The sequence below is a fragment of the Sparus aurata genome, chromosome 1 (genome assembly GCF_900880675.1).
Source record: "Sparus aurata chromosome 1, fSpaAur1.1, whole genome shotgun sequence".
NCBI classification, from domain to species: domain Eukaryota; kingdom Metazoa; phylum Chordata; class Actinopteri; order Spariformes; family Sparidae; genus Sparus; species Sparus aurata.
The window spans coordinates 11,841,281-11,866,409 of record NC_044187.1 but is presented as its reverse complement, the minus strand read 5'-3'; the positions used below and the strand labels follow the sequence as shown (position 1 = coordinate 11,866,409).

Here is a 25,129-nt window from a genome sequence, read left to right as displayed (position 1 = left end):
TCCTCTTCCACTTCTCATTTTTTTCAGTGACATCATTAAAAACCTCGCTAACTTTTCCACTTTCTCTTTGTTCAGGCACTTGGATTGCAAAAGTGGAGGCCAGTGACCAGAACAACAGCAGACAAAGGATCACATACACCATATTCAGTGGCAACGATGATCGCATTTTTTCCATCAACCGTCACACCGGTAACACATTTTTTGCACGCAGAAACATTATTTTGTCCCCTTCCAAAGCTGTTACCGGAGTTCCCTGGTTCTCATTTACAGGAACGTCACGCCTACTTTCATCACTTAATTTATGCTAATAGCACAAATTCTCGTTCTCGTCCATCCGTTTTATTTTCCACGAAAGTATCCAGAAAAATAGCTGGACTTCCCGTCCTCACCATTGTTTATGTAAAATCAATCAGGGCTTCTAATCCGCCCATTTCAGGCCCTGTGTCTCTCCTCAAAATGCCTTTTCAGCTTATCAAGTTCATCTGGCTGTTTATATGCAAGTATTTCCTAAAGAATTATGATCGTTGCCTGCCTGATTTTATCATATTCCACCACAAACTGTTTTTCTGGATCCATGTCTGCATAAAGCAATGAAGTGGACACAGTTCAGACTCAGAGACACAATATTATAGTGACAGTGGATATAGTGGATTCTTTTGTAGGGTTACCACAAAAACTTGAACCTAAAAGAGCTTCTTTCAGCACCTTTTTAAAAAGTCTAAAAGTTGAGCTTTTCTTTCCATTTCTCTCCCTGATCAGATTTTTAAAAAGCCCATCACAAGGCCAACTAGAAAAAGACTGAAGCTAAAATGGAAAATCAATTAAAATACGGATGTTATAATTGTGATAGATCATTTGAATAAACATTACACTTTGATGAAGGGTAAAATAAAAATCTGAGGGACTGTTGTCTCAGTCTTTTGGGGTTATACATCAGTTTTTGAATCCTCTCCTCCAGGTGAGATCCGTGTGCAGAAAGATAACTCTCTGGACTTCGAGGAAAGCCCTCAGATCCAACTGGTGGTGCTGGCTGACAGCGGGCTGCAGACGGCTCACTGCCGGGTCTCCATCAGCCTGCTGGACATGAACGACAACGCGCCAGTGTTCGAACACAGTGGCTACAGAACAGCTGTCTGGGAGGGGCAAGCGCACAACACCTACATCATGCAGGTATGAATATTTAAAACTCTCAAATACCCAGCAGGTGTATCGTGTATTTAGTCGTGATGAGATGGTATTAATAACGTAATGTGTGCTCACGTATTCTGCAGGTGTTTGCGTCTGATGCTGACAGCGGGATGAACGGGCAGATCGAGTTCTCCATTGTGTCCGGCAACCCTAACGAAGCGTTCATTTTAGACTCTGTTCGAGGGATTCTCGCCACCAATGTCGTACTGGACCGTGAGATCACCCACTCATACAAGTAAGCACATCTCACATATGAACAAAGGGTTTATTCGAGATAAAACTAGATTAGTCCTTTTTACTAATGGAGGTTCCATCCACAAAGCAACAATCACTTTGTTAAGCATTCAATAAACACATGTCCTGTGAGTCATTGCCACTGACGCACTGCAAACCCTTGTGGAAACTTCAGGCAAGAATACTTTTTATTTTAGTTTAGATAGAAAGTGAACTTGCGCTGTCGGAGAGTCGATGTGAGGCCAGTTTCACAAAAGCTCCTTTTCCACTGAATTATATCCAGTTCTCAGTGCGATTCTGTCCCAGATTCACAGAACTTTGGTGCTATCTGGCTAACCAGTCTGCGTTTACACCAGTTTTGAGTTGAAACATTATAGTCCAGGATGGGTCAGCAGGAGCCCGTAGAATATGACAGATCAAGGAAAACCTGTTATTTTGGGGGTTTTTTGGTAGCTGCGTAACTGTGGACGACTCTGTAATTAATGTTCAATACGATAGACAAAATCTGCTCAAGTGAAACGAGGATTAGTGACTTTAAGATGTTCTGAAAAAGCCTAAAATATCTGCTCAAGTCTCCTATGAAGATGACATTTACAACCTTCTGTAGAACAATGTATTAATACGCTATCTATTACTAAATATTTGGAGTCAGTGTTGTCATTTATTCCCTGACTTCGTCTTACAGGCTGGTTCTGCAGGCAGCAGACAGGGGGAACCCTCCTCTCAGCAGCACCGCCACCATCAGGGTCCAAGTGGTGGATGTCAATGACAACAGCCCTGCCATCCCCCCCATGGAGCCCGTGGTTATAGCAGAGAGTAAGACCAACCCTCACTGGATGTAAAAACGCTCTGTATGTTATTTGTCTGTGTGAGTTATTTTGACAGCTTCCGTTTGTCTGTAGATCTGCCTGCAGGCTACATGGTCACCCAGGTGACTGCGAACGACGTGGACCTGAGCTCCACCATCACCTACAGCTTTTCAGACAACAGCAGCACCAACGTTCCCTTTGCCATCGACCGATACACTGGTGTGGTTACCCTGACTCGAGCCCTTGACTATGAGGAGCAGACGGAGTACACGCTGACAGTCTGGGCGTCCGACTCCCTCCACCAGACCAGCGGAGAGGTCAGAGTTCAAGTGCTTGACGTCAATGACAACGCTCCAGTCTTCACCAAGGTCTCCTACCAGGTACAGATGATATATTTACCAATAAAAAGGGTAGAAGGCCGATATGTTAACGGGTTGGGGTCAGCAAGCCATAAATAAAACAGTTTCGGCTTGTTGTTACTAGGGACAAAGTTCTGCTAAGGCAGGGCTTATTCCAGATTTATGAGTTTTAATAAATATATTATATACATTTCTCATTGATGCATTATTAAATAATCAATGAGGACAACATTTTGTTTGCTAAACTGTAAAAATACGGCTTATCTAAAGACCTGATCTCAAGTCATGCTGAGAGATAATCCAACCCAATGATATTTTTCAAACCTGGCAACCTAAAAGCTGTTCATACATATGTTTGTAATGAGTTATAAAGCATCAATAAATGTTTCTTAAGTGAACAAGCCTTTGTTACAAGACGCATATGTGACTCATTATCTGTTTTCTCGTTTCAGGTGGAGATGTCAGAGTTGGCTTCAGCAGACACATTAGTTCAGTCAGCGTCCGCTACCGACAGAGACTCTGGGCTGAATGGCAAGATCACATACAGACTGCTTTCATCTCCTTTACAAGGCTTCTACATCGAGCCAGACAACGGTGAGAGGGGCTTAACTGATGGAAAAGACTTCCTGCTGTGCTCTCATGTTAATGCCTCATTGACAGCAAACCATCGCTGTGTCTGTGTTTACGTTGATAAGAGAAAGGTTAAGAATTCGCCAGAAGGATAAAACAATGATCCAAAATGTATTGTAGCTCTTCTGTAAAAGACATTTACTCAAGCTGTACACGTTTCATGACTCATAGCTGTCTGGTGGGCTGATTTTCATATTCATCCCTCCATTAAAATCAGTTTCTCTGGCATCGTTAAAGGGGCACACGCCAAAGAAAAGGGCACAGGGAAAGTCTCTCTCAGCATGCAGGATCAGAAGTTATAGAGTCTTGTGAGTCTGCCAGTAGCAGTACACTTCTCTGTTTATATTTTTGTAGTCTAGGATGTGCCAGTGAGTTCCTCAGACAGCGGTAAAGAGAAACAGCAGAGTGGTAATTAGAAGTCATTGAGATAAAGTGCTTCAGAGGAGCCATGCCTATCCTATTATCTCCCTTTTAAAAATCCCTCAACCCAAGAACGAAGATAAATCCTGCAGAGCTGAAAGGAAACCACCACTCCTCAGTTCTGGCCAGTCTTTTCCACTCCATTGTGATTTATGTGCTTCTATCATATTTGAACTCCAAGGTTTAATATCAGAGGAATGAATTTGCTCTGTTTTGTGGCGACGAGCACTAATGGAAAGTGAAATTTGCATCAATGTTGACTAAAGCTCTCCAAAGGGAATCCCAAAATTTAATATGGTGCCTTTTTTGCGGCGCGGTAACTTTCCAGATTCTTCAATGCCTATTTGTTTCGCAAACAATGAATAGTGCCGCTTTGGAGTAGAGCTTTAGTATTAATATAGTCGTCCTGTAGAAAAGTTTAAGTGGCAGTGAAGTGGAATAATAAATTGGATGGACAAACATTTACTGGAAAAAAGAAAAGCTCTTACAGTATGCATATGGAATTCATTAAAGAATGGTCTCACAGGAAATGATGTTGCATTGCAGCACATAATGACAAGGACAATTTTGATTTAACTCTCAGTATGTTGTCATACAGGCAGACATGTTTTATGGTTCTTATTCTGAGGAGAAACAAGTCCAACAATCTGTGTGTTCGTTAAACCATCTGTTAAATCAATTGACGAGAGTTTTATAGTTTTACATTGCCGAGAACAGATGTCTGCTAAAGATTCTTTACCTTGTAAGCGGTTTCAGTGTAAGATTAAATCAACGTGTGTCGGCTGACTGACTGCAATATAAAGATTTGATAATGGGGAAACAGATTTAAGAAATTGGGGGGTTGGGGTTGGCCACTAAAATCTGATATACAGTATCATCTCCTTGTAAAGTTCTTATTGTAAATGTGTAAGCAAGCAGTTGTGTACTTTTATTGAGGTAGATTTAATTAATTTATTTCGTATTTTATGTGTATTTGTATATGGACAGGTGTGTAGCTGATGCCACAAACCACAGCGTATACAGATGGGCCTTTTAAAATACATAAAACAACAAAGACACAAAAGACAATACAAACACAAACTCAACAATAAATACATACAAGAAAATACAGACAGAAAGAAATCATTTTAAAAAATGCCAGTTCTGCAGTTAAAGAATGCCACATATCGAATCCCTGCAACAGAAATAGCTGTTGTTTTGTTCTTAATCCAAATGAGGGTTTACGTACAGATACCTTAAAATTAACGTTGGATGTTATTACCGATGTTACTCAGCCCGAAACTTTCAATGGAACCCCAACAACAAGTAGCTAAAAGCAGCCAGTAGCTCCATAAAGCTTATTGGTTGTAACTGTCTGTTATTTTTTTGTCTTGTAGGGTCTGTTTTCACCAATAAGCCCTTGAAGGCCATCACCAACAGCAACCTGATTCATCTCCTGGTTGAGGCCAAAGACGAAGGCGATCCTGTGCTGTCTGCGGTCACTTCTATAGATGTGCTGATTCTGGACTCCAACGACCATTCACCTGTGTTCCACCAGGACATCTACACGCTCACCGTCCCGGAGGACACACCCACAGACATCACCTTACTGACACTGTCTGCAGAGGACCAAGACTGGAGCCCTGAAAATACCCATCTGGACTATGCCATCATCGGGGGAAATGAGGAAAAGAGATTCTGCCTGGAAGTAAAAATGGTTCAGGTTGAGAATCAGATGAGAAATGTTGGAAAACTTGTCCTGTGTAACCCTTTAGACCGTGAGACCACAGAGAGCTACGCACTGACAGTGAGTGTGTCTGATCGAGGAACGCCACCACTGAACAGCTCCGCTGTTGTTATGGTGACTGTCACAGACTGCAATGACAATGCTCCTGTCTTTTCCAGCACAGAATACCACGCACAGGTGAGTGAAAACAGCTACGTAGGTACCAGGCTGGTGCAGGTCACTGCTCAGGATCCTGATCTGGGAACCAACGGTCTGTTGCGGTATGACATTATCTCAGGGAACAGCAAAGGTCACCACAGGCTGGACCCTCAGACCGGCCTTCTGGTCGTCAACCGCTCGCTTGACTTTGAGGAGGACTCAAAATACACCCTCACCATCCGAGCATCCGATGGTGGTGAATCATCAGAAGAGCGTAAGGTGGCTTTTGCAGTGGTCTTCATCACAGTGTTGGATGAAAATGACAACACGCCATACTTCATGTTCCCGACTGTTAACTGCTCGGTGCTGGAGAACCTTCCAGCGTTTACCCACACCTGTTCTGTCCACGCTGTTGACAATGACTTGGGCCTCTATGGACAGCTCACCTACTCTATTTTGTCCTCCTGCTTCATGGATTACGGCAGTGGCAGCCCTGAGAAGAAGGAGGCCTTTGCTATCGACCCCCTTACAGGTGACATTCACACACGACAGACCTTTGATTACGAACTTGAGAGTGAATACTGCTTTGTAGTGGAGGCCAGGGACAAAGGCGACAAAGCAGCTACAGTGAGAGTACAGGTGACCATCAAGGGTGTGGATGAGTTCAGTCCCATCTTCAACCAGAAGCAGTACCGTTTCCTCCTGCCAGAGAATGCCAAGCGTGGAGATACAGTCGGTTATGTTATGGCGATGGACCATGATGCAGGGATGGACGGTCTGGTGGAGTACTCCATTGTGAATCCATCACCGTTTTTCTCAATAAACAAAACAATTGGCACCATTTTTGTATCAGAACCTGTATACCGCAGAAGAGGCAGCCATGCTAGCGAGGACATGGTGAAGCTGGTAGTGTCTGCAGGTAGTCCTAAAATGGCCTCCAAGACTAGCAACTGCCTAGTTTTCATCAATATCTCCAGCTCAGCAGAGGCACTCACTGGGGTCTCTCTTACCGCACACATGCTCAGTTTGAGTGTTTCACTGATCATGTTCCTAGTTGTCCTCCTATTTTTTGTGGCCGTGGTTCTCAGGTACAAGATCAAGGAAGCCGCAATCAAAAAGGCTGCTGCCATTGCCGCAAACTTGAACCACGGCACAGGCTCGTTTGGTAGATCCAGTGGCCAAAGGCAAAGTGGAATCTCTCTAAAACGGATGAAACGGCCTGGCATCTTGGTGACCACGAGAGACTTAATGAACTCATACAATCAGTCAGATTCAAGTGGCCGTGGATCAGCAGAAGGTGAGACCGCTGAGGACCAGGAGATCAAGTGGATTAATGAGTACCCCTGCCGTAAAAGAGACGAACCTGTGCAAGCCAACCTGACTACTGAGATCCCTCAACCTTCTTTACCAGGGGACAATACCTCCTGCCACTCTATCAATGTAGGGCCAGAGCACATTTTATCTGTCAATAAATGTTTAATCTCAGGGTTGGCCAGCACAGAAAGCCTCTACCACTTCAAAGAAGAGGGAGGAGGTGAGGGACTACTTCCTGCAATACTTAGAGTGAGGGATTTGGAGGAGAGCATGAGGACAAATGGGTATGCTCCCCTCCCGGAGGCCCAGGGTGCTGCAGATTCACTCTCCTCACTGATGTGTTCCGAGGAGCAGCTGCAGGGCAGCTACAACTGGGAATACATTTTGGACTGGGAGCCGAGCTACCAATCTCTAGCCTCTGTCTTCACTGATATTGGGATGCTCCCTGATGAGGAGCTTGAGGGTGGCCGTGAGGACTTGGCAGGAGAGGCAAGCTGCCTCATGCACCCACCGCCTCTTATAACAGGAGTGGCTCAGCCTGGCATCAGAACTGTGCCTCCACGAAAGCCGGGGCGTGTACCAAACCTGAGCAGAAGGCACTCGTCCCGCAGATATGCATATTCCCCCTTAGCAAGGAACACAGGACTTACACCGTCAGCCATGACGCCTAGTTTTTCCCCATCACTTTCTTCTCTTACTATTAAGACCCCCAGTGCCTCACCAGTTGTCTCTGAGACCGGGATAGGGGGTATAAGACTTGACTCAGGGCCCCTCACTGCGAGCCTGTTGGAGGCAGAAATCCAGGTGTAGACATGAACTTTCACATTTAATTCCATCTTTCATTTGACATCTGAAGGCAATTCCTCTCGTATTTTAAGGGACTTCAAATCCTTGTTCCCACTCAAGTACTATTTGCATCCCACCTATTGAATTGCAAGAAGGGATTTTTGTTTCCAGAGTGTAGCAGCACTACAGTCCATCAGGGAAACTGCAAAACGTATGGTTTTCATTTCTCACTACCTTTCAACCTAACTTGTCTTCTGCAGTTTAACATCAAAATGATACGTAAAATAAGACTTAAGCTCAGAGAAAATGGGGAAAATGTGGCATCAGCAACATTTCAAGTAGCCATTTATGTGAACCATGCAAGTCAATGACTTTTCCCGAGCATGTGAAAATGCTGCAGGTAGATGAGAGGACTCTGGTTGTTCTTATCGACCAATCAGTGGTGTGCAGTGTTTTAACTCCACCTTCAACCAGTGTGGTAGGTACGCCAGTTTCCTCATAGAAGCACAAAAATAACCACACTAATGTGTTACGAACCGACTGAACTGGACTGCTTGGTGGAAACAAGGCTTAAGTGACATTGCACAGTTTAGTTTTAATATATATATAAAAAGCATCATATCAAACTTATTTTCAGATAGAACTATAAAGTCCTGGACTTATTTCCATTGTCGTACCTGTTTCTATGGTAATAGACTCATGAGCGCCATGAGTTTAGTCTCAATGGGCCGATACCGGGCAAACTTGTCATTTGAACATAATGTAGTCATTTAATTACTTAGATTGAGGTTGATTTCATAACCGGCTTCTGTAATAAAACTAATATCTGGAAAAACCTGGACTCAGTCTTGCATTATATTCTTATAATGCAGCACTTGAATAAGAGCAGATGTTCGAGTATGCAATTAATTATCGAGTGCTTTATTGTAAACATGTTTATATGTGCAGAAAATGAAACACTTTCTTATTGCTGTTGGTTGCAGCTTCTAGATGGAAAGTTTTCAAGGCTGGTTTAACTTTAATATCCAAAGAAAGGCAACATTGTTCTGTGGTTAGGTCTGTCTTCCTGGAATCATAAAAAAACTGTGTTTTGAATACAAACCCATATTGCCTCCCTCTTCTTTAATATATTCTGCCAATAAAATGCCAATAAAATCCCGTGGAGAGCAGCACTCCTAAAATCTAGGACAGTTCTTAATATCATTATAATATTGTTCACCCTTTGAAAGCTAGATAAGTGGCAAGGCTTATGGAGACATCATCCAAATATTACAGAAATATGGGGGATTTTTCACTGACACTAATTTTGTACAGATTTAAGAGATGGTATTGTGTTCTGCCGCTGTCACTGATCAGCGTGTTGGCGAGATTTTCATAAACCAGTTCCAGGTTCTGACAGTCTTGATTTTGACTCATGAACAGAAATTGTCTCTCCGCTTCATGACTGTTTTTGTGTGTGCTGACTGTAAATTATGGACACCCTGTTAATAAACAGCACTTTATGTACACTTTCCCGAGAGCTGTATGAGTTGATAAATATTGATAAATTTGCAAACAAACTTGCAATACAGAAAATTTGTTCTGTGTTTTCTTCTGTTCAGCATTCAAAAAGGGGTAAGTTTTGGTACTTAATTGCCTTTCATGGTGATTTATTAGCCCATTATAATGTCTTAAAGAAATCCTGTCCTTGAATATAACACAAGTAAAATGCACCAGTAATGTAAACAGTACTCTTCAGGCTGGAGCAAAAATAAAACAAGGACAATGATCATTAGATAATGATGTGTTTGATTAAATCATGTATTTTTTACCGCACACGACTTTTCAGCCGTGCTTCCCATTAAATATTAGAATTGGATGGCTTTTTTATAAAATGATAGAAGCCTATTTTAATTTAATTCGACATTTCTTCCTGATTCCAATTTTGACTTGTTTTCCTGTGGTTTTTCTAAAGTGTCCTAATTGAAGCAAGGGTTTTCATCACTTCAGATTAAAAACATACTTTAACAAAGAGTTTCTCAAACCCAATCCCAATTTAATTGCTTAAAGCAGCTCTACATCTAGTAAGCATGTCTACTCGACATGACTGATCTGTTCCTATTTAACACGCAATGTACCACAGTCCTTTTAAAGTAGCTGTAAGTAAACCTCTTTATAGAAAGCCTGCACTTGATCCAGAGGTTTTAACCAATCATAGACCCATATCTAGTTAGTCACTTAATATGAAGATTTCAAATCAGGTGTAAGAGTCAGTCACAGCGCAGAAACCACACTGGTTAAGTTGTGATGCCCTACTAATTGCATCTGACCATTTTCCTTAATTTTCTTGAGTAGCTTCGTGGCTAAATAAAATGGTAATAATCAATCAATCCATCACCCTCACATTAAAATCGAGTCAAACAAAATCAAAGCAGTAAGCAGTCCCACAACAGGCTTGTAAAGAGCCCTTAAAAAACTTGCTTATTAATAAAAAGTAAAATTGTATAAATATACTTACTCAGTTTATCATTATTATGTTTGATAATAAAATCATAAAATGTATTAAGTGGAAGAACATAACTATCTCAATTGATTCAATCAGCTTGTTTTGAGGCTTCAGTGAGACTCAAACTTGAATGAAATATTAATTTGACATGCACAAATAGACATTTTGCATTTTTTCATCATTATTTTACACTTAATTGCAACATTATTTCTCTGTATCCATCATTGCAGCCATTTTTAACATAAACTGTCATTTAATTATTATTTGCTCTCGACCACTTTCACCCAGTTTTGAGAGAAAAAAGCTGAAGAGAGAATGTTTTTATTTTTGCTGCTTGTAAAAGTGACCTGAACACCACAGAAGTGTGCTTCTCTTAGAACAGCAAAGAAATACAAAGTGATTCAACATGGCTCCACTTGGTCTGCTGTTAATCCAAATGTGCTACCCTCAGGGAACACATGAGCTGAGGAAGCTGAGGAGCTAAAGTCTTTATCAGATACTCTCATGAAAGATAATAAACAGTCTGGCCCTCGAACCATACCAGCCAAGTGTGTCCTACATGCAGTCGCTGATAGGTGCGTAATTATTTATTGACTCAGTTCAGACTCTCCTCTGCACCTCAGTGGGTTTTGACAAGCCCCGCGCTCCTCTGTGTTTGTGATTTCAGCGGGTCCTTGGCCTTGGGATCACGGTGAGCGAAGAGATCTCTCGCCATATCAGGTGAGCTGGCCAAACAAGCTTCTGGTTCTCAGCCGCTCACCAGTCGACACAACTGGAGTAAAGAGCTGCTCAGTGGATCTTTATCAGATACTACCTGTCAGTCAGGCAACTCAATTTGCTGAGAGGTCAGGAAGTCTCAAGTACAACAAAGATTCCTTGGCAGCTCTATGAGGACGGAGATGTTTTTGGATTTGTGTGCAATAAATGCGATTATTCACAGTTTAATAAGGCATGGAAACTGACTGTAATCCCCAGTATGGTGGGATTAACCTGTTAGGGAGCTCTAGGGCAAAAATGAGCTGCTGGGTTTCCCGCTGTATGTGCACTTTGTATGGTATGCCCTCCATTATTATCATCTCCAGTATGAAAAAGCAGCTCATTACACTAGATTTTGATGCAGGAATTGTTGTTTAATTCACCTCATTAATTAGTGTGTCTACATCGACAGGCTACATATCACAAGAGGTCATTTATCCTCAGTTTTGTGTCAGTGTAGTTGGACTCACCAGATGTAGATTGTTGGTTGAACCCGCCACCATCGGGCCCCTATTTCAGGTCGCATTCTCCTCCCCGCCACCATCAACAACCTCCAAGCTAGCAACCTGTGCATTGAAAGTGACGCCAACACAATCGCCACAATAAATGTTGGCAATGTACATTTCTGCAGACCACAGACGTTCACAAAGAAATTTTAAGTTTTAACATATCAGTGGTTTGCAGAAATGTTTATTCCCAACATTTTATTGCAGCGACTGGTGGGGTCGGCCCTATGTTCCCACATTTCTAGGACATTTTCAAAATTAGGTTTTGTGTTCCCAAATTTCCCTTCAATTTGGAAGCACTTTATAATAAATGAATGAATTAATGAATGAATGTATGAATGAATGAATGAGCAATTGGTTAGGGTTAGGGTAAATTTATGAAAAAGGAACGTGGGAACATAGGGCCTAATTTCGAAAAAAATCTTAGAAATGTGGGAACATAGGCACGCTCCCAACGTGGTCGCTAACGGTGAGAATGTAAACAAGCTAGCGTAACCATTTTAATGCCAGAGCTCGCCTCTCCACATGCACAGAAAGTTTTCAACTGTACCTGTTGATGTGAATGTCATTTTCAGTTCCAAACAGAAGCTGATAACATTGGTCTTGTCGGCCACCCACAAAACTTAAATGAAGTATAATAACAAGAGTTGTTATACCTGTAAGTTCACTTAAACAATCCGTATAGCTGTGTCTACAACTTGAAATTACTGAATGTGGAATGTGGGCTGAATTTCAGGCTAACACAGGGACCTTTCATTAAGATCAGGTAATAACACGCGACCTGTCATGTCACCGAGACGACAGAATTCCAGTTGATTAAATGAACACAAATCACTTGACACACCTGGGACTTGTGGAGTCTGTGAGCCCAGCTGCAGTTGCCTGCTTCTGCAGTTGGTAATCAAGCCTTGATCCCGTGTATGTCAGCATGTGAGCAGATAATACTGCAGTAAAGAGCAGTGTTAAAAAGTCACAGTCCAATGAAAGATCCTCCGCAATAATACACATCTGTATTAGATCATCACTTGTCAAATCTGGTCAAGGCTGATCTCACAATGTTCGCCCTGAGCCGCATTTTCCTGCAGAACAAGAAGAGGAGATTATCATCTGATAGTTCAGTCTGATAGTCACTTGGAAGAGGAGGCTTTGTGGCAAATAAAACGCAGCTGTGTTCTCATCCTGGATCAGATTTTGTATTTATTTCTATTTGCATTCTATTGAGATAAGTACTGGCCTCTAAACACGTTCTGCGTTGTGGTTTCTGGCTTGTTTCTCAGGGGACTTGAGGCTGTGCGATGCACTGAAGGAATCTAGGTTACATTCGCTTGGCAGAGAAACAGTTGAGGAGCGGGAAAGTGTAGTTGCGGTGACAACTGATTTTATAATAAATTGTTGTGAAACTATTTTCATATCCAGTCTTTACGGTTGTGATGGAATGCTTCATTCTTCTCTTGGCTAAAAATATGAATTGATGGACCAGAAGATACGAAACGAAGAGCATTTTTTGTGTTTACTTGTGTGTTACCCACATATTTTAACATTGACAAATGTAAAATCTAATTAAATGTAATTGCAGCAGTCTGATCTCGGTTTGTTATGTTTGGTGCCAGAGGTAAAGCGGGTTGTTATACCTAACAGTAAAACAAAACCTTTTTTGTAGGCCTATGTAATGCAGATTCGTAGCATGTGATTTTCATAAGAAATTCCACCTGTTGTAAGTAAAACTACATGCGCATCTAGAAACTCCTCTGAAGTTCCCTTTCATGAAAGATGGTATAGATTATAGACTGAACTTAGACTGGAAAACAAAAACCAGCATAAGCAGCGGTGTTCCTGTCTTCAAACAGCACTTAATTGTGCATATTTCTTTTGTATTACGGCTTTTTAAGTAAAAGAAAATGTTTAACCATCACAATTTTACCTCAACTTTTTCCAGGAAAAACAGGACTAAGATGTTTTTTACCTGCTATTTAGTTTTTATACTGTACAGCAGGTCTGAAGAGATATTAAACCTCAATGTGCTTTTACTACTACGGTGCACCAGGCGTCAAGAACCAAAAGCTAGCATCAAAATCATAGTTTCTCTGATCAGATTCCTGATTTCGATGAACTGCCATTTACTTTATTACATGAAGACTTTCTATTACTTTATGCTCAAACAACTTTTGATATTTGAGAACCTAATTGTGTCTTTTGTCAAATAAAAACCAGCTTTATTAGAAAAAAAGGCTAGCAGTGATGATGATAATCATGATGACAATGTTAGCATGCTGATAGTTTGCCGGATGGACTGTTCACCTTGTTCACGGTCTAAGTTTAGCATCTTAGTGAGATCAGCAACAGCACATTTTCATACGCACAATCTGGACATGCTATTTATTCTTTGCCGTAGCGATTAGCTGCCATGTAAGCTGCCGTTAGCAAGTAGCTCAGCTAGCAGGGGAGCTTTATTTTATATATATAATATATTTTCACATATTCAGTGAATTGATTATTTATTTTGACCAAACCAGAGGTGATGTGGAAAGACAAACTTGGACTGTTTTGGTTTGTTTTATTTTGTTTGACGAGTTTGAATTAAGTGTGTCTTAAGATGAGTTAATGAGGCGATAATATCTTTTCTTAGTCCAGTATTTCTGAGAAGAGTCCGTATGAACGCCCCCGTCTTCTGTTGTGTTTGCTCATGTTTTCAGAAATAGCCATGGAAGTCATTTTTCAGTGAGGGGTTTTATTAGTCTGGGGAAAATGTTGATATTCTCAACGGCCTCATCTTTCTGCTTGTGCATTTTTTGCAACAAGCTCACCAAATCGTGAGCATTTGTCCCCATTGTGTGGTAGCGGCGTTCTGGCTTATTATCATAATATTTAATCAGATAATCACGCATACTAGCATCTTATGTAGCCTTGAGCAGATAGCTTCAAGCTAACTTCACACCCAGATAGTTTCCTTTTTCAAAGATAGTAGTCTTTTAGATTTGCATTTTTACATTTGTGACAATAAAAAAACTTGCTGAGTGGGGGATTTGCCACAGTTTATGACTGAACTGAATGAAACCACTTCACAACTCAGTAATTTAGTCCAATACTGAATTTATTTATTTTTACAAAAGATCGACGGAATTACAGTTCTGTTTCTTGTCACTATAGAGTAAGTGGTTGCAGGAGAATTATATCTGCACTTTCAGACAGTTCAGATTCATTTCTTTAGTTCAGAGCAGAGCCACAATCTGTTTATGGTCTATCAGCAGATTTGCAGCGAAAACATCAATCATCGTGCTCAGAATCATAAATTACCACTCGGTCCTTTGACTCCAGAAAATCAACATATGTGCAGAGTTCTGATATTTCTCCATACATCTGTAAGTTCATCTACGCTGTGTTGCTGAAAGATTGTATAAACATTGTCACACTGAGAGCATGTGTTATGCTTCATTTGCAGGCTGGAAACAATCCAAATGTTTTCTGTTTTCTCTCTCGTCCACCTTTTCCTTTCCCCCAAAACAAAAGAGGTCACGTTCGACAGACGAAGAAAGAAATGTGAGCCATCGTGATTTATTAATAACAGGCACCAATTTAAGCAATTATTTATAATGGAGTCATTTTCCCTCAGCTATACGTTCTTCACAGACGAATCACAACGCACTTTACATAAAGAATTAATCACAGATTAGGAATGAGTAAACTGTGCTGACTACAGCTTACCCCTGTGTTTATCAGAACCATGTGGGACATCCTGTCTATCTTCTTTTCAGATGTTTGACAAGTGCGTGGGACGATATATGCCAGAGTGCAGTGCAGGGCCTGGTCCTGATGGAAATCAACACAGACATGATGTGGGATAACCGAGCAGAGCGAGGAACAAGGATCTAAAGTGGGGACGGTAACATGCAGCGTGACTTGTTGCTTGCTAAATTCCTTCCAGACTCTTATCGAGGCTCGTTCAGTCGGTTCACCCGAAAAACCAAATATCAGATTCAGTCTCAACCTCATGCCATTTTCCTAAACAGACATGCCAAATTGATTGGAAAAAAATACATTATTTACACCTTTGACTCTCGCTCCAAACCCAGGAAGGCCTTGAAGCAAACTTTCGTACTGGCCAAACCTCTGAAATTACAACGTCACGTGACACGGGCCCAAAAATACATTCCCCCGTAAGCTTACATTGTGAAAGAAGCATCTGTAAAATGGTAGCTGAATTTATTTTTACCCTCACAGCCCCCGCAAAATGACTCATTTCGTAATTTGATCCATTTGGAAAGTCCAGAAGAGCCACAAGATTAAATTGTTTTATTACCGCCCAAGTTAGACGGCTCGGTTGGCGGTGGAAGTCTCTATTGCGCACGACGTATTGGCCCCAAAATGCTGAAGATACGGGTAATTTCATACTCGATAAACGCTCCAGACAGGATGTGCTTAATGCTACCAGCTTAGAGGCTAAAGTGATGATTTCACTGATCAATTTAGGGTCATGAGACTCCGGAGACTCCAGGAGGTTTTCTTTCCGTGTTGTTTATTAACGTTTTAAAGCAAGTCTCCATCTACTTCTGTTTTTTTGGAAAATGTTCAAACACTGTCTTGCTGTAAAGCTCCAGAAATGTTTGGTGGACTACAAAACTTTACCCAACAGTCCATCGGCTCGGGGGTTGAGTAGATTATGAATAAATTTGAATTTTTGGGTGAACTTTTCCTTTAAAATGTGCCTCTTTGTAGTGCTTCTGGAGGAATGCAGCTAGAGTTGGATTAGCTGGATAGCAATGATGATCCATTTTTACAGCCATAAAAGTATTTTAAAAAATATCCAGACCTACATAAAAATGGTTTATCCACCATTTTGGTCCAGACTGAAACATCTCAACATGTGTTGGATGGATTGTCATGTATTATGGTACAGATATGTAGGTGCCCAGAGGATGAACGCTAATGAATTTTAGCCATCCACTGACATGTCCCTCTGATGCCGCCATGAGGTCGGCACAACTATCGGATGGCAACCCAATCACCAGAACAAATGCTGGTTAAGTTTACAACACTGCTTGGTTGGGGTTAGGAGAAGAAGGTGTTTTGACTTAAAATATCAGTTTTGGTCGCCACAAATGTTCCTGTGGTCTCCTTAAAAGTATCCAGTGAAACGCAGCTCAAACTTTTCTTGCTCAACAGACCCTCCCCCCGGACCTCCACCATCGTCCCCTCCACATCCCGATATTAAAGTCAGGTCTTAAACATATGATGTGGACGAGATATGACACATTTTGTAGAAACGTTTAATATATGACCTGCATCAAAAGAATTCCCCTTAATATGTTTATATACAGCTTCTATTTGACACCAGGGAGTTAAGCTGTTTCTGTCTATAACCTGCCACCATGTTAGCAGAGGTAGCTGCACGTGACAAACGGTGCTTGCATCAAGTGAAAGCTGCATATTTAGCCGTGTTTTGACATATTTAGTTGAAAGCATGAGAAAGTTCAAACTTCTCTTAGCCACCTTTCAACAGGTGGCTTGATACTTAAATCATAGGCTCTTTGTCGAGTACTTCTCACAGTATAGACGGTTGGCAGCCAGTTAAGCTGGGACGAGACTACACACACACACACACACACACACACACACACACACACACACACACACATCCAGGCCTGGAGCCCCTTGAACGAGACCAGTGGGGAGAGGGAAAGGGAGCTTTGTTGGTGGAGGGCAGGAGAAGGAGGGTCAGACAGGCTTTGGATGTATAAAGGAGCCTCAAGCATCACATTTGGGTCCAATCAAATCAGTGATGTTTTTTGGCCACAATATATAAAACAGATGGACCAAAAATGGGAGGAGTGCATTTCTTTTTGTATAAAAGCTGTTCGGAGTGAAGAAGTACCTTTCTTTTTATTTTGAATGCGATTGATCTTTGCTCTCCTTCTGGTTTTCCGACGTTTGTCTCCAGTGCTGCTTATTCCATGTTTTTTTTGTTTTTTTTTGTATAGTCTGTGTGGCCTCCTGTTAACATTAACGATATCTCAACCTTTGACCTGCCTGTAATACGAGCCCTAATAGATTTAACCACGGACCTGAGTGTGAATGTCATCTTAGACGAGTGTCTCTGGACATGCAAAGTTGTCTCACACCCTCAAACGACCTCTAACCCCTCAGGGAAGCAGCGGGGGATGAAGTGCGCTCGGGTGGGGTGGAGTTGTTTTAGCCGCAAGGGTGGAAACACGAGGGCAGGTGCTCCCTAGTGGGGCCTCCGCTCCCAGTATAAGGGGCCTGGTTCTCCTGTGATGGATGGGACTCTCTGGGATGCCAGGCCCCTTTGGGGCAGAGTCCACAGCAGGGGGGGCACCATCTGGGAACAGAATGTCAAGGCCGGCCCTAGGATGGAGATTTATGCCCCAACCTCAGGTTCAAATGGCTGCGTCTGACACTGCATAGACGAAGTGGCAGTGACAGCTTTCCTCCCTTCCATGTCCAAAAGAAGTCCATCCATTTTTGTCTGTGGGGACGTCAGGAGGATGAAGGGGTTCAAACAACTCTAGGGTCAAGTTTTTCCAACCTAGTCGTCTTTCCTTTTTTTTTTTTTTCCACTGGTTGTCCCTCAAGCGTGTGTCGACCTGGAGCGGTGCAGGTAGCAAACGAAGCAGAATGTCAAACTTCATGGTGCCAGCTTTAAGTCTTTGTGTGTGTCCTGTTCAACAAAGACAAGCTGATGTTGATTGATGAAGTACAGTGCAAAAAAAAAAAAAAAACACAGCAGAAACAAAGGGAACTTCAACATCATGCATAAATTAGGAGCAGACAGACTGAAACAAACAGACCGAAACCTTTTTTTTTTCTCTCCCAGTTACCCTCAAGAAGCCACAAACAAAGGGTTTTTTTTCAACCACCCAACCATCCTTTACACACTCTCAGACACACAGTCCAGCCACAACAACCATGTGGCATAAACACAGGTGGCGAGGAGCACGAGTTCATCCACTGACCAGTGAAATCTCCATCAGTTAGCTCAGGGTAACAGGAATCAGAGGCCCCGGCAGGTTTTTTGATGGGCCTATTAGTGCCTCGGCTGCACAGGGAGGTTGGAAGGGGAGAGGTATTAAACAATTAGGGCCATAGACACAGATGTGGGAGACAGAAGGAAAAGCTCAGTGTGTGTGTGTGTGTGTGTTTGGGGGTTCCCAGGCCTATGAAAGTGGTCGTGCAGGACTACGCACAGTGTCCCATGTGGAGCTCATTTTATCCCTTCACTTTGAGGATAATCTGCAGCGTGTAGAAGCATAAAGCATGTGTGCATTTGGACTATTTAGTTTACTGGTATATACATTGTAGACTCTGTTTCTTAATGTACTTATATACAGTGCAGAAAAACATAAAAAAAAAAAAAAAGGCAGACACACTGGCTGCATGTGAGTGACAGCAGCTAATAAAAGTCTTGTCGAAGGTAAAAAAAACAATATAATTTGCAAAAACAATGACTCTTCAGCTGTCACGTATTTTGAACTTTAGTTGTTTTTTTTGACTCATTTCATGTCTGTAACATTCTCAACCTTCCGACAGGGACGTCTGCGAACGAGACTACACTTAACATGATTAACATTAACTTAACATTGTGCCTGAATCACGTCAGAGAGATTTAGCAGTGGTGGTTGTTTAATGGTATTCACCACCAGTGTAGTGAGTTTGACCGCAGGATCATGTGTGTGTGTGTGGGGGGGTGGTATATATACTGTACATTAAGCTGACCAGCAACAACACACACCAAGGTCAGCAGACGTCTTTTGCAGCATAAATGAGATATTGTGTCTTTAAAGCTCCAGAAGTGTATTTCTGAACTTGAAACCTTGAAACCTGAAACAAAGCCAAGCTAGCTAATTCCACCTGCTTACATTCTATATGCTAAGCTAAGGTAACTATGCCCTGACTCTGAAGCGTGTCAAACGGAAAGTGATGAGCGTATCAAACAAAATGTTTAACTTCTCCTTTATTATGACGTTTCAGGCTTAAAGTCTGAACCTAAGAGCGAACTAAAAAAGTGGGTCACCAGAGCTTCTCTGTGAAGAACAATGACTTTATTATTCATTCTCCATTTTACATGCACCGAACCTAACTTTATTTTGAATATCATATCATCTGGGAGGCCAACAAATCACTTTGCAGAAAACAATGAAGCTATTGTTTTAAACATTTCGTCGCCATTTTGCTCTTATGATCCTCTGGCAGAGCAGCATTAAAGCAAACAAAGCAGTGTCATCGTCTTGATACTGAGTACATTCGTCACTTTTTTTTTTTTTTTTTTGCTCACCATTTCAGCTGTAACGGCAGCGTTAAAACCCAGACATCGTGCATGGAACGGATTAGAATAAATGTTATATTCCAGCTCGTATACACTGAGCGTGTCACCTGATAGGGGATACGTAACCTCTGGCAGTGTGAGGCAGAGCCAGGGCGATGTTTTGGTTGGAAAGCTCGAGCTCCACGCTGTGCCGTCACCATCAAGCAAAGATTGGCAGAATATTTCATGAAAAGATAAGCGTGGCCATGTTTACTTTCCGCTCATGTACCCTTGTGGTGCGGCGATGATGCTTTAAAACGCTTTTCTTAAGCCTTTCCGATTCGTCCAAAAACAACCAGAATCTCAAAAAGATTAGAGCAGAGGCACTTACGAGAGGAGGTTTGTCTGGCGGGATGTTTGAGGTTGGAAAAGCCCTCGGCGTTGAAGGGGAGCCATCGTTTAGTTAAAGTGCGGGCCAGTTTTTTTAAAGTGTGTGCTCGCTGATGTGTCTCCCCGAAGAGTTTAGGATAACTCGGGGTCTTTTCCTCCTCCTCTCAGCGGGGCGCCGCCGGTTTAATGTGGACCGCCTCGGGCTTGTTCCGTCTGCCTCCGCACACCGTTAGACAGAAGCACACACACACAAAGCGCTAATGCTCTTCTTTCTAGGAGCGTACGAGGAATAATAAAGGGCTTGGTGATTCCCTCTGACGCCATTTAGGGTGCTTTTCCTCCGTTACCGCCGAGGTGAATTCAGCACGTGGGGTTTTAATGTTGCCCTTTTTATTAACATGAAAACAACAGGGAGGTAATGATGACACGTTGGTGGGTCCATTAAACTTAAACTTAGTGTTTTATAGTTGGCTCTTTCACAAAACCATTACCTTCTATGGCTGGGAAATAAGGAATTTCTTCTTGGAAAACCTCTGAAATTACAACGCCACATGACGCACCAGGGCCCAAAAAGACATTTCCCCATAAGCTTACATTGTAGATGATTGGAAATAAGCTATGAAATAAACCTTTGCAGAGTGATGAAATGTATATATGGAGGAAAGCTTTGACCAGTATGAAAAATGTGCATAAATAGATAAGAAATGTAGTTTTGTTGAGGCTGCTGAGGTTTATATAGTCCAGTCTTATTAACAAATGACTGGGCTGAGAGTATAATGTTCAATTTGGGGCTTTTTAAAGGACAACTCCACTGAAAACACACATTTTAGCTTTAAGAAAAAAGTCATTTTGCAGACCAAACTATCATGAAAGCCAGATCTGATGCTTTTCACAATCAACCATTAAAAATGCTGTTTGAATATAAGACCAACAAAGAATATAATTCCATGTGCTGTTTTCCTTCTGCTCTTATCTAGATGACTTGCAATCCAGAGCTCGTTCACGTTCGATAAAGTGTATATTATGTTTACTCATAAATGTCTGTAGCTTTTGGCAGATCAGGGGTGTCTGGATAAAATTACCCTCAATGGCATTGACTCAAGTTAGATGCAGTTATCAGTCTTCACATTTTTACAGTGTACAGAAGAAAAAAAAAATCATATCACACACATCTGGAAAACGATAATCTTCGAGATCTGTGTTCTGCGCCGGGCAGGTTTGAAGGAGATTGTTATATTTTGATGGTTTTCGTCTCATTCTTGAAACTGTAGAAAGCATCTACAAGTCAAATCCTGTTTCATGGTTCAGATTGGCTGTTTTGAAGTGTAGAGGTTGAGTCAGTGAGCAGAGGTTGTTCAGAGTTTGGGCTGAACTCGGTGTAAAGTCTGTTTCTGCTCAGGGGACACACGCTTCTCAGCTATACGTCCTTGTTGTGCTGCCACGACTGTGAATGAATGCCAAACCTTTATTTACACTTGAGCCCGCGTCTGGTATTCCAGAGGTCACTGTGGGTCACTTGCTAACCCGCTGCCACCATCGCTAAAATTAAGAGGGGTGGTTTTTCTTCTTCTTTTTTTTTTTTTTTTTTTTAACCCCCAAGTTCCTGCGATGAAGGTATGTGAGACTGTATTTCACAACATAAACTATCAAAAAGCAAATGATCCATGACTTCTGCTGGAGTGGTAATTTGTTCGTGTCACGGAGAGAAACTCGTCTTTGTGGGAAGTAAATTAATTTGACTTGAAGAGAAAGAAAAAAAAAACAGACATGTGACAAATCATTGAGATTTTTCATTTGCATTTACATCCAAAATGCAATATAAAGCCTATTTTAAGGACAGAAAAGAACAAATCAAACTAAATGAAATCAAACAATAATTAATCATATATTTAGTAAAAGCATGATGAGATAACTTTGGTTGTGATCTTGCGCTTTATGAATAAAATGGAGCATTACAGATTGAAATCCAGGTCCTACATTTATCAAACGTCCCTCATAATTATGACTCTTACAGTAAGAATGCAGCATGAAAAAGCCAATTTAGGAATAAGAATGTTTTTTTGCACGGTGTAAATAATAAAACACATCACAGTGGAGCATAAGAAGTACATTTAAGAGCAAATTTAAAAGGTTATATATTATAAGTACAATCACACTTCTACTCGTGAAGCCTCACAGATCCAATTTACACAACAACTGCCATAGTGTTAATTTAAAAAGATGCTATATCTAATTTTAAAGTGATAAAAGTGTATTTTATGTGTGCAAAAATCTTTAATATCCAGTAGAGACAAATATATTCATCAAATGCAGATAGGAACCAGAATGGCACTCAGTAGAGCGCATACCTCCGCCAAATAAATCACCTTCAACTAATCAAGACTAATCCAGCTTGAGTTTGAACTAAATTTCAAACCATCCATAACTGCTTAACTATCATTTAAGATCTCCTGATCTGCATCAAATTACACTTGCTCATCGATACCAGTGACCTAAATAGCACGCTTTTCATCAAGATCCATTATTCCCTGACATTCCCTTGAACAGAAATGTCAAAAATGTCGCCCTGTCTCATAATGGTCGCCTGGATCCATTGCTTTATGCAAATCTGCACCGAAAAAGTTAAAAGTTAATGGTTTCTATTCTGGGCTGAGACCCATCTTCCAAATCCATTCAGTAGTTTTTGAGAAATCTTGTTGACAAACCAACAAACCACCAAGCAGAAATGGGTACAAACATTAACCTCCTTGGTAGAGAATGATATTCTAAAAAAAAAAAAGATGTCTGTAATGGAAACTAAAACCTTAAAAAAAATGTAGTACCACATCGACACATGCAGGCAATAAAATTACTGCCAACATAATCGAAACCAGCAAATCTGTTGTAAAAGGCAAATAATGGGCTAAAGCTACGCAATTATACAGCATGTCAGCTAACATATCCATCCTAACCAATGATGAGTTTCACAGTCACTCAGAAACGCGTCTCGGAGGATGTGTGATTGTATTCTTAAGTTTGAGGGTGGGAGGGTAAATGTGCAGAATCTGTATTTTATTTGTTTATAATTTCACTTTCAAAATGACTTTGCTGGGCAGAACTTGACTGTTTCCTCCTTTCAAAGAGCATGAAACTCCCCCGACTGAAGATACACACATTTTTTTTCAAACTGTTCGAACCGTCTTCGTGATTCTCTTTCTGAAAAAAAAAAAAAGAATCAGTAAAAGTTTATTCACTCGTTAACTGGAGCCGGGCTGTGGGCTGCCCTTCTCCGTATGGGGTGGAGATCAGGTACGGGTCATTCAGAAAACACTTCTCTGAGCCGCTTGTGCTTTGGTCTTGGGTTGTAAAATATCCCCATCGAGCCCTTCACAGTGTGAGTCTTGCGGCTTCAGTGTCGGTCGGGGGTCAAAGAGCAGAGCCCTACAGGAGGATCTGCTTGTCACACTGATCCATGGACATCCTGCGGACATAAACCTGCCTGCGTCAGTGCTGTGTTTTATGGTACAATGTCACCGTTTTGGATCCTGTAACGCAAACCTGGTTGTGCTGCTGACCATCCCTCAAATACTGAAGCTGTTCCCATACTAATTATATAGCTGATGGTCATTATAAGCTATTGGAGAAACAGCTTGACTGCCTAGAAAGGTCTTGCTGCACCCGTTATCATTCTGCTCCAGGGGAGAAAAGCTGCCCTCGCTTGTTTGTATTTCTTTAAATCAATCGCATTAAGGATGCAGTAGCCGTGCCCTGCAAAATGATGTCAGGGGGAACTGGTTTTGCAAGTGCAGTGGACACTGAAATACCTCGAAATGTGGGACTGTCATGCATAAACCAGCCATAATATTAAAACAACAGAAAGCTCTCCATACTGTCACTTTGACCTCTGAAAACACTCCATGTGGACGACCGAGGTGTAGAGTCTGAGGATGGAAGGGAAACTTTCCCTCCAAGAACTGGGACATCGTACCTCTCGGCGTGAGCATGCAAAGCAGAGGGCTAGAGCGGAAAAAAACAAATAATCTCGTTCCCCTCTCTTCATGTGTACAGTGAACACATCTCTGGTCGTCCTGGAGTCTTGGCAGAGTCGCCTACGTGTCCCACAGCTGCTTTGAAGCCCCACGCTGAGTCAATTAGACCTGTACAATAGGAACATCAATTACACCAAGCAGGCACGATCTATATGACTCTGGAGCTCTAATGAGATTAATTCCTCTTGGTTGGGATAAATTCCTTCCCAAAATGTCAATGCAGAGGCAGTGATTGAAGTTAACAAGCTCATTAGTGCACTTCAGGACGATGTTCAGAGCTGTGTAGCTGATTCTCAGTCGGCAGTCGAGGGGCCACAGATGATAAGAACGAGACGAGTGGTCCTAGTGGTGAAGAATCGGGGTCTTTTTTTTTCTTTCTGGGCCACTAGATGATCGTTGTTTTATCAGGCGAGTTAATGCCAAGAGAACACAATCTTTGTAAGGGTGGGACAAATTCCAATGATTGTCTTTTATCTCGTAGAGCAAAAACATGTTAACGTCATAAGTCTGCAGTAACCACAGACCTTATTTCAGGCCTGTAACCGAAAACTAATTCACAAACGTCGTCGACTCTGAGACGAGGGAACCGGATGTGCAAAAACGCTGACTGATTTCTGTGTTTTAGGACTGAGACTACACCGCTCCATACTACTGCAGTAGAGTGATGCCAGAGGGGCAACAACAGCGTCATACTGAGAAGTATGAAGTCTGTCACGATGAGTCAGGACGGGCTGGTTTTTAATAGTTTCGAGACGTCAGTGGAGGCCTCCAGCACGACGCAGAGGCTCTGGCTACACAGACGATACTTGTTACGAGGATCACTTCATTGTTGGTTTTGGTCTTTTTCGCGGAATTTGTCGAAAAATAAGAAAAATATCGAAGGCGACCAGACCGATCCTTTAATCTCCTCTGATCATATTTTATTTTCGTCCAAATCCAAAGATCCCGTGTGGAGGCTGGGTAGCTTGTTCGCTTAAAAAAAAAAACCTGGTTGGTTTGGTTCGCATTACAGCGGTCGCGATGGCTTTGATGCTCCTCTCACACTGAGAGATGAGTCTTTCGCGAGCGTCCGATAAATTGATTCCTTCAGCAATTTTTTTCTC

The 25,129-nt window shown here is 41.7% G+C and overlaps 1 protein-coding gene across 1 annotated transcript in view; it reads left to right on the top strand.

The window, feature by feature from the left end:
* dchs2 (dachsous cadherin-related 2) overlaps positions 1–9,117 on the top strand; it is a 29,688-nt gene extending 20,571 nt beyond the window's left edge. Inside the window, exons 14-20 of the mRNA XM_030423655.1 lie at positions 76–189; positions 959–1,170; positions 1,272–1,423; positions 2,108–2,238; positions 2,325–2,611; positions 3,043–3,184; positions 5,017–9,117. Coding sequence (XP_030279515.1) covers positions 76–189; positions 959–1,170; positions 1,272–1,423; positions 2,108–2,238; positions 2,325–2,611; positions 3,043–3,184; positions 5,017–7,628 — 3,650 coding nt within the window. The 3' untranslated portion in view covers positions 7,629–9,117. The remainder of the gene's footprint in view (positions 1–75; positions 190–958; positions 1,171–1,271; positions 1,424–2,107; positions 2,239–2,324; positions 2,612–3,042; positions 3,185–5,016) is intronic.
* Positions 9,118–25,129: the final 16,012 nt, after the last annotated feature.